At 38.0% G+C, this 12,448-nt stretch overlaps 1 protein-coding gene across 10 annotated transcripts in view; it reads right to left on the reverse strand.

The window, feature by feature from the left end:
• The window catches only part of NEK1 (NIMA related kinase 1), a 206,392-nt gene that overhangs the window by 189,013 nt on the left and 4,931 nt on the right, over positions 1-12,448 (reverse strand). For 9 of the 10 annotated variants that reach the window (XM_057548156.1, XM_057548154.1, XM_057548153.1 and 6 more), the window contains exons 2-3: positions 7,910-7,987; positions 596-744 (exon numbers count right to left, since the gene is read on the reverse strand). In XM_057548156.1, the coding sequence (XP_057404139.1) occupies positions 596-712 (117 nt within the window). In that variant the 5' untranslated portion in view covers positions 713-744; positions 7,910-7,987. The remainder of the gene's footprint in view (positions 1-595; positions 745-7,909; positions 7,988-12,448) is intronic. The other variant, XM_057548150.1, reaches the window with a different exon arrangement.

A 12,448-nucleotide genomic window follows, 5' to 3' on the forward strand; every position in this document is an offset into this window, starting at 1 on the left:
AGAGTGGTTAAAAATAATGTTACCGGGACTTCCCCGGTGGCGCAGTGGATAAGACTCCGTGCTCCCAATGCAGGGGGCCTGGGTTCAAACCCTGCTCAGGGAGCTAGATGCCACATGCATGCCGCAATTAAGGAGCCCGCAAGCCGCAACTAAGGAGCCCGCAAGCCGCAACTAAGGAGCCCGCAAGCTGCAACTAAGGAGCCCGCCTGCCGCAACTAAGACCTGGTGCAACCAAATAAATAAATAAATATTTAAAAAATAATAATAATGCTACCAATGAAGCACAGCCCAAATACTAAAACACAGCTAGAAGTTAAAAAGAATAAGTTGAAGGCACAAATATAACAAAAACATTTTAAGATGTTCAAACCAGATTAAGTCACAGAACAGTAGGTGAGGTATCTTTTTTAAACACATAAACATGAGCACACATCACAGAAAAAAATCTGAAAGGATTTACAGACTCTTCTGAAATTAGTGGTTCTCTCTGCGATTACGGCAGTCTTTCACTTTAGGTCATGCATTGCCATATATTTTTTTATTCTCTCTTGTAACCAGACTTCTACTTGGATGACCAAACAAAAAATATACTTACGCTTGAGATGTTAATTTCTTTGATAACATACTGTCTGCCATCTTCTACAGATTTAACAAGAATGGCTTTTCCGAATGAACCTTCTCCAATCTTCTGTACTCTAACATACTTCTCCATGGTTCTTTTTCTAAGGCATCTTAACAGATAGGCTAGATATAAAAAAAAAAGAGTAACAGTTAATAGAAATAAAGCATGTCACCTATAACAATTATAATATTTAATTCAAATTCTATTCCTCAGTGATTTGCTTACTTAAAAAAAAGATATATAAAATCTTTACTGAAGGTTAAATAAACTTTACCTCAATTTTAGTCATGCAACCTAGAGATAGCTAAAAAGAGAAAACCAGTGACATTTCAATCTTATAAGAATACTTTGGAAAGTCAAATACTGTACATACTTAATGGAGGAAGAAGCAAACCTTTTCATACATGAACTAATTAATTAGCAGCATTGCTTTACTACCTGCAATAAGAATACAAGCTTAGCAAGACTATTTCCCAAAGTTGTTTAACTAATACTCTCTTAGACATTTAAGCTGTTTACAGTGTTTTGCTATTATAAAAGAACTTCAGATTAAATTTCTGTACATACATTTTTATGTACTTATTATAAAGATTTCCACAGTACACACTGTGAGTTCAAAGAATATGCACGTTAAAGCTTTCAAACACACTGCTTGTCTTACAGAAACGCCTACTAGCTTGCATTCTGACCAGCAGTGAATAAAAGTGCCTGTTCCTACGTACTCTTTTGACAGTGGTTATTATTTATTAAAATCTTTCAGAGGCAATAAAGGGTAGTAGTCAAAGAGCACTAAAACCTTAGAGTCAGAGAGCCTGGGTTTAAATCCTGGCTTTAGCACTTATTTGCTATTTGACCTTGGACAAGTTACTTATCTTTAAGTGGCACAGTTTGTTCATCTGTACAATGTGGACAACAACAGGACCTGCTTATAGAGCTGCGGGGAGGATTAGTCAATTTCATTAATGTCTGGAGAACAGTGCCCTACACACAGTGAGCACTGTGCCACAATCTGTTCTTATTGTTATTCATTATGTTGGATGGGGGGAAGTAGTGTCTCGCTTTTTTTTGTAAGTTCCTTTGCTTACCAATGAATCTGAAAAATTCTTCCACATTTCTGAACTATTGTATTTCTTCTCTTTTGAACTATCCATTCAGGTTCTTTGTCCATTTTCTACTGGGACAGTCTTCTTTATTGTTTTTTAATTGAAGTATAGTTGATTACAATACTGTGTAAATTTCAGGTGCACAACAAAGTATTCCAGATACATGTATACATATTTTCAGATTCTCTTCCATTATAGGTGTTTACAAGATTAGGAATATAGTTCCCTGTCCTATACAGTAGGTCCTTGTTGTTTATCTATTTTGTATACAGTAGTTTGTATCTGCTAATCCCAAACTCTTAATTTGTCCCTGTCACCCCTGTTTCCCCTTTGGTAACCACAGTTTTGTTTTCTATGTCTGTGAGTCTATTTCTGTTTCGTCAGTAAGTTCATTTGTATCATTTTTTTAGATTCCACATAAGTGATATCTTATGATATTTGTCTCTGTCTGACTTACTTCACTTAGTATGATAATCTCTAGGTCCATCCATGTTGCTGCAAATAGCATTATTTCATTCTTTTTTATGGCTGAGTAATATTCCATTGTATATATGTACCACATCTTATTTATCCATTCCTCTGTCGATGGACACTTAAGTTACTTCCATGTCTTGGCTATTATAAACAGTGCTGCTATAAACATTGCATCCTCTTTATAGTTACTAGTTGCTTGTTACAGTGATCTGCATTTCTATCAATAATCTTTCTTAACTCCTTTAGCATTTTTATTACCTCCTTTTCTAAATCAGGGTCTGGTAGACTGGAGAGGTCTGTTTCATTGTTTGTTCCTTCAGGGGATTTCTCTTGTTCTTTTACTTGGGAGTAGTTCCTCTGCTTTTTCATTTTAGTTAAATTCCTCTGACTCTAAGAATTTAGGAGAAACAGTTATCTATCGTGGATTCTTAACCTCTGTGCCACCAGGGAAGCCCCATAGATGTATTTCTGATGTACTTGTGGGAGGAAGTGAGTTCCACATCTCTCTACTCCACCATCTTCAAGTTCATCTTCTTTTCATTAGTTTGTAAAAGCTTCTTAATGACGATGTTAGCCCTTCTCCAGCATGAATTTTTTTTGCTTATATGCCATTTGTCTTCAATTTTATTGAAATACAAAAGTTTATTTTGATATGAACAAATTTATTAATGTTTTCCTTATATTTCTGCCATCGGTATCACACTTAGAAACTTACTATACCAAATAACCGTAAGATACTTGATTAAGGTTGTTAATGTCATCAAGAGTAACTTCAGGAGAGTGGTGGAGACAGAAGCGAGAGTACAACAGGTTAGGTAGTGAAAACTTAAAAAAGTGAAGGGAAGGGGAGGAGGATAGATGGAGGGAGAGGTAGGAGAGAAAAAGTATCCCAAAAGCAACCTCTAGCACTGCCTACTGGCAAGATCACACATACTGTGAAGATACACGAATTCACTTTGTTAATCTAAAAATAATAAATATTTAATTTGGGGGGGGTGGCCAAGATGGCAGAGTAAGAAGACCCTGAGCTCACCTCCTCCCACAAACACACCAAAAGTACAACTATTTAAAGAGCAGCTACCTATAAGAACAACCAGAAGAACAGCAGAAAAGATTTTCTGCAACTGAAGATACAAAGAAGGAACCACAATGGGATGGGTAGGAGTGGTGGAGACCCAGTATAGACAAGATCCACAGCCATGGGCAGGTGACCCACAAATAAGAGGATAATCACAAATGCAGAGGTCCTCCCCGAGAAGCAAGGAGTTCAAGCCCCACATGAGGCTCCCCAGCCCAGGGCTCCTGCACCAGGTTGATGAGCCCCCAGAATACCTGGCTTTGAAGGCCAGCAGAGCTTGCATACAAGAGAGCCAGAGCGCTGTAGAAAAAAAAGACTCTACTCTTAGAGGGCGCACACAAAATCTCACCCACTCTGAGATACAGCTCTGAGAGGCAGTAATCTGAAAGAAACCTATATCAAACCCACTTGCTAATCTTGGAGAGCCCCCCGGAGAGGCAGGAGGGCCACTGGGACTCCCCTGGGGACACAGACTCTTGCAGCAGCCATTTTTGGAAGTCTGTTCTTCCATGAAGACACTGATGGTGCAAAAGCCATTTTGGAGTCCTCCCTCTAGCCTGTTAGGGACAGGAGCTTACCCAACCACTAACCAGATGGCAACAGCCCTGGAGGCCACCCCCTGGGGACCTGTCGTCAGCTACGCTAGTACCCAGCCCCACCCACCAGTGGCAGCCACCACAGGAGGCAGGACCTGACAATCAACCAGGCCACAGGGCAGCCCCACCAAAAAAGGGCCCACATAAGGGACACTCCTAGAGCACATAGCTCTTGTGACCAAAGAGGAGTGTGCCACTGGGCCCCATAGGACAACTCCTACACAAAGCCACTTGTCCAAGATTGGGAAACGCAACCGACCTACCTAATTCACAGAAATAAAGATAGATAATTCAGTAAAATGAGGAGACAGAGGAATACATACCATAGGAAGAAACAAGACAAAACCCCAGAAGGACTAAGCAAAATGGAGATAAGCAATCTACCCAATAAAGAGTTCAAGGTCATGATCATACAGATGCTCAATAAATTCAGGAGAAAAACGGATGAACACTCTTAGAAGTTTGACAAGGAGTTAAAGAACAGAAGGAAAAAACCCAACAAATATGAAGAATACAATCACTGAAATAAAAAATACACTAAAAGGAATAAACAGTAGATTAGATGATACAGAGGAACAGATCAGCAAACTGGAAGACAGAGTAGTTGAAATCACCCAGCTGAAGAGAAAAAAGAAAAAATAATTTTTACAAATGAAGATAGTTTAAGAGACCGCTAAGACAACATCCAATGTGTAACATTAGCATTATAAGGGGTCCCAGGAGGAGAAGAGACAGAGAAAGGGGAAGAGAACTTATTTGAAGAAATAATAGCTGAACATTTCCCTAACCTGGGAAACAAAACATATCCAGGTCCAAGAAATACAGAGAGTCCCCAACAAGATAAACCCAAAGAGGTCCACAGCAAGAAACATTAAAATGAAAATGGCAAAAATTAAAGATTAAGACAGAACCTTAAAAGCAGCAAAAGAAGGCTTCCCTGGTTGAGCAGTGGTTAAGAGTCCACCTGCCAATGCAGGGGACATGGGTTTGAGCCCTGGTCCGGGAGGATCCCACATGCTGCAGAGTGACTGGGCCCGTGAGCCACAACTACTGAGCCTGCGCTCTAGAGCCCGCGAGCCACAACTACTGAAGCTCGTGCACCTGGAGCCCATGCTCCATGACAGGAGAAGCCATCGCAAACAGAGGTCCACGCACTGCAAAGAAGAGTGGCCCCTGCTCGCCGCAACTAGAAAAAACCCGTGCACAGCAATGAAGACCCAACACAGCCAAAAATAAATAAATTTTTTTTAAAAAAGCAGCAAAAGAAAAGCAACTAGTTATGGGACTTCCCTGGTTGTCCAGTGGTTAAGACTTCACCTTCCAATGCAGAGGGTGTGGGTTCGATCCCTGGTCAGGGAGTTAAGATCCCACATGCCTTGCAGCCAAATAAACCAAAACATAAAACAGAAGCAATGTTGTAACAAATTCAATAAAGACTTTAAAAAATGGTCCATATCAAAAAAATCTTAAAAAAAAAAAAAAAGGAAAGGCAACTAGTTATGTACAAGAGAACTTCCAAAAGATCATCAGCTGATCTTTGCAGGCCAGAAGGGAGTAGCATAATACATTCAAAATGATGAAAGGAAAAAGCCTATAACCCAAAATACTCTACCTGGCAAGGCTATCATTCAGATCTGAAGGAGAGATAAAAAGTTTTACAGAAAAGCAAAAGTGAAAAGAGTTCAGTACCACTAAACTGGCTTTACAAGAAATGTACAAAGACTTCTCTAAGTGGAAAAGAAAAGACCATAACTAGAAATATGAAAATTACAAAAGGAAAAATCTTATTGGTAAAGGCAAACATACTGTAAAAGTACTAAATAAACCACTTATAAAGCTAGCAGGAAGGTTAAAAAAGAAAAGTTGTAAAATCATCTATATCCACAATAAGTAGTTAAGGGATACATAAACAAAAAGATGCAAAAAAATGAAGACAAAAACATTCAATTTGGGGGGGTAGGGAGAAAAACAACAAAATTGTTAGAATGCATTAGGACTTAAAAGATCATTAACTTAAAATAATCATAGTACATACATACACACACACATACGTGTGTGTGTGTATATATATAGAGAGAGAGAGAAGGAGAGAGAGAGAAGAGAGAGGGAGGGAGGGAGGGAGGGAGGGAGAGAGAGACAGTGGGGAGAGAGGGTTAGGGAGGGAAGGAGTTAGGACTCGGCACCTTCACTGCCATGGGCCCAGGTTTGATCCCTGGTCAGGGAAGTAAGGTTGCACAAGGCACATTGCGCAGCCAAAAAAAAAAAAAAAAAGATAGCCATCAAATCACAAGGGAAGAGAGCAAACTAAAAACAAAAAGAACTTAAAAAAGAATGAGAAAACAATTAACAAAAGAGCAATAAGTACACACCTATCAATAATTACTTTAAATGTAAATGGACTAAATGCTCCAATCAAAAGACACAGCATGCATGCTGCCTTACAAGAGACTCACTTCAGAGCTAAGACACACACAGACTGAAAGTGAGAGAGTGAAAAAAGGTATTCCATGCAAAGGGAAACGGAAAGAAAGCTGGTGTAGCAATACTTATAGCAGACAACAGACTCTAAAACAAAGACTGTAACAAGAGACAAAGTGCTAACACATATATATGGAATCTAAGGGAAAAAAAAAAAGGTCATGAAGAACCTGGTGGTAAGACGGGAATAAAGACACAGACCTACTAGAGAATGGACTTGAGGATATGGGGAGGGGGAAGGGTAAGCTGTGACAAAGTGAGAGAGTGGCATGGACATATATACACTACCAAACATAAAATAGATAGCTACTGGGAAGCAGCCGCATAGCACAGGGAGATCAGCTCGGGGCTTTGTGATCACCTAGAGGGGTGGGATAGGGAGGGTGGGAGGGAGGGAGATGCAAGAGGGAAGAGATATGGGAACATATGTATGTGTATAACTGATTCACTTTGTTATAAAGGAGAAACTAACACATTACTGTAAAACAATTATACTCCAACAAAGATGTTAAAAAAAAAAAGAGACAAAGAATAACAATAGACAATGATAAAGGGGTCAATCTAACAAGAAGACATAACAATTGTCAATATATATTCACCCAACATAGGAGCACCTAAATACCTAAAGCAAATATTAACAAACATGAAGGAAGAAATTGACAGAAACACAATAACAGTAGGCAAATTTAACACCCCACTTACATCAATGGACAGATTATCCAGAGAGAAAATCAATAAGGAAACAATGGCCTTAAATGACACATTAGATCACATGGACTTAAAGAGATATATATAGAACGTTCTATCCAAAAGCAGAACACACATTCTTCAAGCACACATGGAACATTCTCCAAGATACATCATATGCTAGGTCACAAGTCTCAATAAATTTAAGAAGAGTGAAATCATATCAAGCATCTTTTCTGATCACAACAGAGATTAGAAATCAATTACAAGAAGAAAACTGCAAAAAAGTAAAAAATGCAGATATGTTACTAAACAACAAATACATCACTAAAGAAATTAAACACGAAATCAAAAAATACCTGGAGACAAATGAAAACAAAAACACAATGATCCAAAATCCGTGAGACACAGCAAAAGCAGTTCTAAGAGGGGAGTTTACAGCAATACAAGACTATCTCAGGAAACAAGAAATCTCAAATAACCCATCTAACCTTACACCAAAAGAAACTACGAAAAGAACAAAACCCAAAGTTAGTAGAAGGAAAAAACAGAGTTCACAGCAAAAATAAATGAAATAGAGACTAAAAAAAAATAGAAAAGATCAATGAAACTAAGAGTTGGATCTTTGAAAAAATAAAGAAAATTGCTAAACCTCTAGCCAGACTTATGAATAGAGAGAAAAATATATAAAATCTGAAATGAAAGAGAAGTTACAATGATACCACAGAAACACAAAAGATCATAAGTGATTACTGTACATAATTATATACCAATAAAATAGACAACTTAAAAAAAATGGATAAATTTCTAGAAACATACAATCTCCCAAGACTAAAACAGGAAGGAAAAAAAGTATGAAAAGACTACTCACCAATAATTAAATTGAATCACTAATCCAAAAACTCCCAACAAACAGAAGTCCACAACCAGGCAGCTTCACAGGTGAATTCTACAAAACATTTAAGGAAGAGTTAACACCTATCCTTCTCAAGCTAGTCAAAGAAAACTGAAGAGGAAGGAACACTTCTGAACTCATTCTACAAGGCCAACATCACCTGATACCAAAACCAGACAAAGATACCACAAAAAAGGAAAATATCACTTTAAGGGTCAATATCACTGATGAACACAGATGCAAAAATCCTCAACAAAATATAAGCAAACCAAATTTAACAATACATTAAAAGAATCATATACCATGATCAGGTGGGACTTAACTCAGGGATGCAAGGATGGTGAGATATCTGCCAATCAACCAATGTGATACACCATATGAAAAAATTTGAAGAATAAAAACCATACGATCATCTCAATAGATGAAGAAAAAGCTTTTGACAGGATTCAACATCCATCTATTAAAAACTCTCAGCAAAATGGGTATAGAGGGAACATACCTCAACATAAAAGTCATATATGAACCTACATCCAACAGCATACTCAACAGTGAAAAGCTGAAAGTATTTGCTTTATGATCAGGAACAAGACAAGGATGCCAAATACTGCCATTTTTATTCGACATAGTATTGCAAGTCAAATCAAAGCAACTGGTAGCTTTGCTAGCCAAAGCAATCATACAAGAAGAAGAAATAAAAGGAATCCAAGTTGGAAAGGAAGAAGTAAAACTGTCACTGTTTGCATATGACATGATACTAGAAATACCTGATATATAGAAAATCCTACAGACACCACCAAAAAGCTATTAAAACTAATAAATGAATAGAGTAAACGTGCAGGATACAAAATGAATATATGGATATCTATTGCATTTCTATACACTAACAATGAACTATCAGAGAAATTAAGAAAAAAATCTCATTTACAACTGTGGCAAAAAGAATAAAATACTTAGGAATAAATATGACTAAGGAGGTATCAATAAAAGACCTGTATTTAGAAAACTGTATGACAATGATGAAAGAAACTGAAGATGACACAAACAAATGGAAAGATATACTGTGCTCATGGATTGGAAGACTCAATATTGTAAAAATGACCATCTTCCCGAAGGCAATCTACAGATTCAATACAATCCCTATCAAAATACCAATGGCATTTTTCAAAGAACTAGAACAAATAATTCTAAAATTTGTATGGAAATATAAAATGCCCCAAATAGCCAAAACAATCTTGAAAAAGAAGAACAAAGCTGGAGGTATCACACTCCCTGATTTCAAACTATACTACAAAGCCACAGCAATCAAAACAGTACGGTACTGGCACAAAAACGGACACACAGATCAACTGAACAGAATAGAGAGCCCAGAAACACACCCACACTAATATGGGCAAATTAATCTAAGACAAAGGAGGCAAGAATATACAACAGGGAAAAGTCAGCCTCTTCAATAAAGGTTGTTGCGAAAACTCGACAGCCACATGCAAAAGAATCAAACTGGACTACTTTCTCATACCATATACAAAAATAAACTCAAAATTAATTAAAGACTTAAATGTAAGACATCAAACCATAAAACTCCTAGAAGAAAACATATGCAGTATACTCTTTGAAATCTTAGCACTATTTTTTTAGATACCGCTCCTCAGGCAAGGAAAATGGAAGCAAAAATAAACATTTGGAACTACATCAAACTAAAAAACTTGCACAGCAAGGAAACTATCCACAAAACAATAAGGCAGTCTACTGAATGGGAAAAGATATTTGCAAACGTTATACTTTATAAGGAGTTAGTATCCAAAATATACAAAGAACTCATACAACTCAACATCAAAAAAAAAAACCCATTAAAAAATGGGTTGAGACCCTTAATAGACATTTTCCCAAAGAAGACCTACAGATGGCCAACAGACACGTGAAAAGATACCCAACTTCACTAATCATCAGGGAAATGCAAATCAAAACCACAGTGAGATATCACCTCACTCCTGTCAGAATGGCTATTATCAAAAAGACAACCAAAAAAAGGTGTTGGAGAGGATGTAGTGAAAGGGGAATCTTCGTGCACTCTCAGCGGAAATGTAAGTTGATGCAGATACTCTGGAAAACGGTATGAAGGTTCCTCAAATAATTAAAAATAGAACTACCACATAATCCAGCAATTCCACTTCCGGGCATTTGTCTGAAGAAACCAAAAACACTAATTCAAAAAGATACGTGCACCCCAATGCAGCATTATTTAAAATAGCCAAGATATGGAAGCACTCGAATTGTCCATCAATAGATGAATGGATAAAGAAGACTTGGTATATATATACAATGGACTATTACTCAGTCATAAAAAAGAATGAGGGGATTCCTTGGCGGTCCAGTGGTTAGGGCTTGGCACTTGCACTGCCGGGGCCTGGGTTCAATCTCTGGTTGGGGAAGATTTTGCAAGCTGCGTGGCACAGCCAAAAAAAAAAAAAGAGAGAGAGAGAATGAAATCTGCTATTTGCAATAACATGGACATTACGCTAAGTGAAGAAAGTCAGACAGAGAAGGACAAATACTGTATGATTTCACCTATACGTGGAATACATTAAAGAAAACAAATGAAGAAATGTAACAAAAGAGAAACAGACTTATAGACACAGGGAACAAACTGGTGGTTGCTAGAGGGGTTGGGGGGGTGATGAGTGAAACAGGTTAGGGAGACTAAGAGGTACAAACTTCCAGCTACAAAACAAATAAGTCATGAGGATGTAACGTACAACATAGGGAATACAGTCAATAGCACTGTAATAACTTTATATGGTGACAGACTGTAACTAGACTTATCATGGTGACCACTTCGTAATGTATAAAAAATCGAATCTTTATATTGCACACCTGAAACTAATATAATATTGTAAGTCAACTATACTTTGATAAAAAACTAAGTATAAATAAATAATTCAAATAATAGTGATTCACATAACTTGCTCTTTTCTATTTCCATTCCATAGCAAGCAGGCTTTCTATGTATGATTCCCTTCTAGGAGAAAATGAGCTTGTCATGAAGACTATATTAAAAGTTCTATGACAGTTTACCATATCTCTCATTGTAAGTGAACAAATCCATGTTCTCATTTCACCCATTAATACTAAATTTAATTTTATTTTGCCTCTGATATATTGATCCAGTCTCCTTAAATGATAAAATTCATATCCTGGGCCTGTAAGACTCAAAGGCCAGAACTTTGCCTGTGGTAAATCAATGGGATAATCATGCTTAATAGAAATTTGTGGGAAAGAGCCTTCTTCTACCTCAGGAAACTTTTCTATTTCAAACTTTCTGTAAGAAATGACATGGCTTTTAGCAGCTGTAAGAGAAACAAGAAATTAACTATTATGACAGCACTACAGCATCGCTAGTGAGTTAAAGAAGAAAAGTCACTCCAAACATATTTTCAAGCCCAAGTTTGGTCAACCGGCATAATATAATAGCTCTCTGGGCACCAGCCAGAATTTAATGATTTCTCCAGGACATGATATCACATTACTACGCTGTTTAGAAAAAATATAAACTCATCTTAGAAAACTAAATTTCATAAATCAAATTACATTAAATAGTAACCGTACAACGAGACTACTTCACAACCATCATTACTCTGTGACTTCCGCCAAGAAAAAAACACAATTAGTCCATGTGGCCCTCCCCCCAAAATGGAGTTGCCAATTCCTTTGGAGGGACCGCACTAACAGGATGAGACTCCGAGGGTCCTAGCACCGCAGTCCGCTGCCCACCACAGGACTACAGTGTGTTCTGCCACCTCAGGAAAGTGGAGGAGAATCTACTGCCTCGGAAGCGAAGAAAGACGGCTCTCACTGCCACCAAACAACGTCCAGCGCAGACACCTTTCTGGACAATGAAAGGCGTGGTAGGTGAGTTTCACAGCAACCAACAACCCCTCCTATTCTGCAGTCTACACTTGACTAGTATTGGACGCCAGACGAAGTGAAAGGGAAAACACAGCAAGATAGATAATTTCAGCGTCTCAAAGCATGTCTAACTGGGGTACTTACTTCCTAGTCAGGAGACTTCTCAGCTGAATAACAACTCTAGGAGATTTTTTTTTTTTTAATTAATAGCCATCTTATTTATTTATTTATTTATTTATTTATTTATGTATGTATGTCTGTGTTGGGTCTTCGTTTCGTGCGAGGGCTTTCTCTAGTTGCGGCAAGCGGGGACCACTCTTCATCGCGGTGCGCGGGCCTCTCACTATCGCAGCCTCTCTTATTGCGGAGCACAGGCTCCAGACGCGCAGGCTCAGTAGTTGTGGCTCACGGGCCCAATTGCTCTGCGGCATGTGGGATCTTCCCACACCAGGGCTTGAACCCGTGTCCCCTGCATTAGCAGGCAGATTCTCAACCACTGCGCCACCAGGGAAGCCCTCTAGGAGATTTTTAAACCAAAGGAAATAAAAGGTAACAACAAAATGTATATAGGCTTACACATCCAAAATCGTCATAACATGTAACTGAAGAAGC

The sequence above is a fragment of the Balaenoptera acutorostrata genome, chromosome 6 (assembly GCF_949987535.1).
Source record: "Balaenoptera acutorostrata chromosome 6, mBalAcu1.1, whole genome shotgun sequence".
NCBI lineage: Eukaryota > Metazoa > Chordata > Mammalia > Artiodactyla > Balaenopteridae > Balaenoptera > Balaenoptera acutorostrata.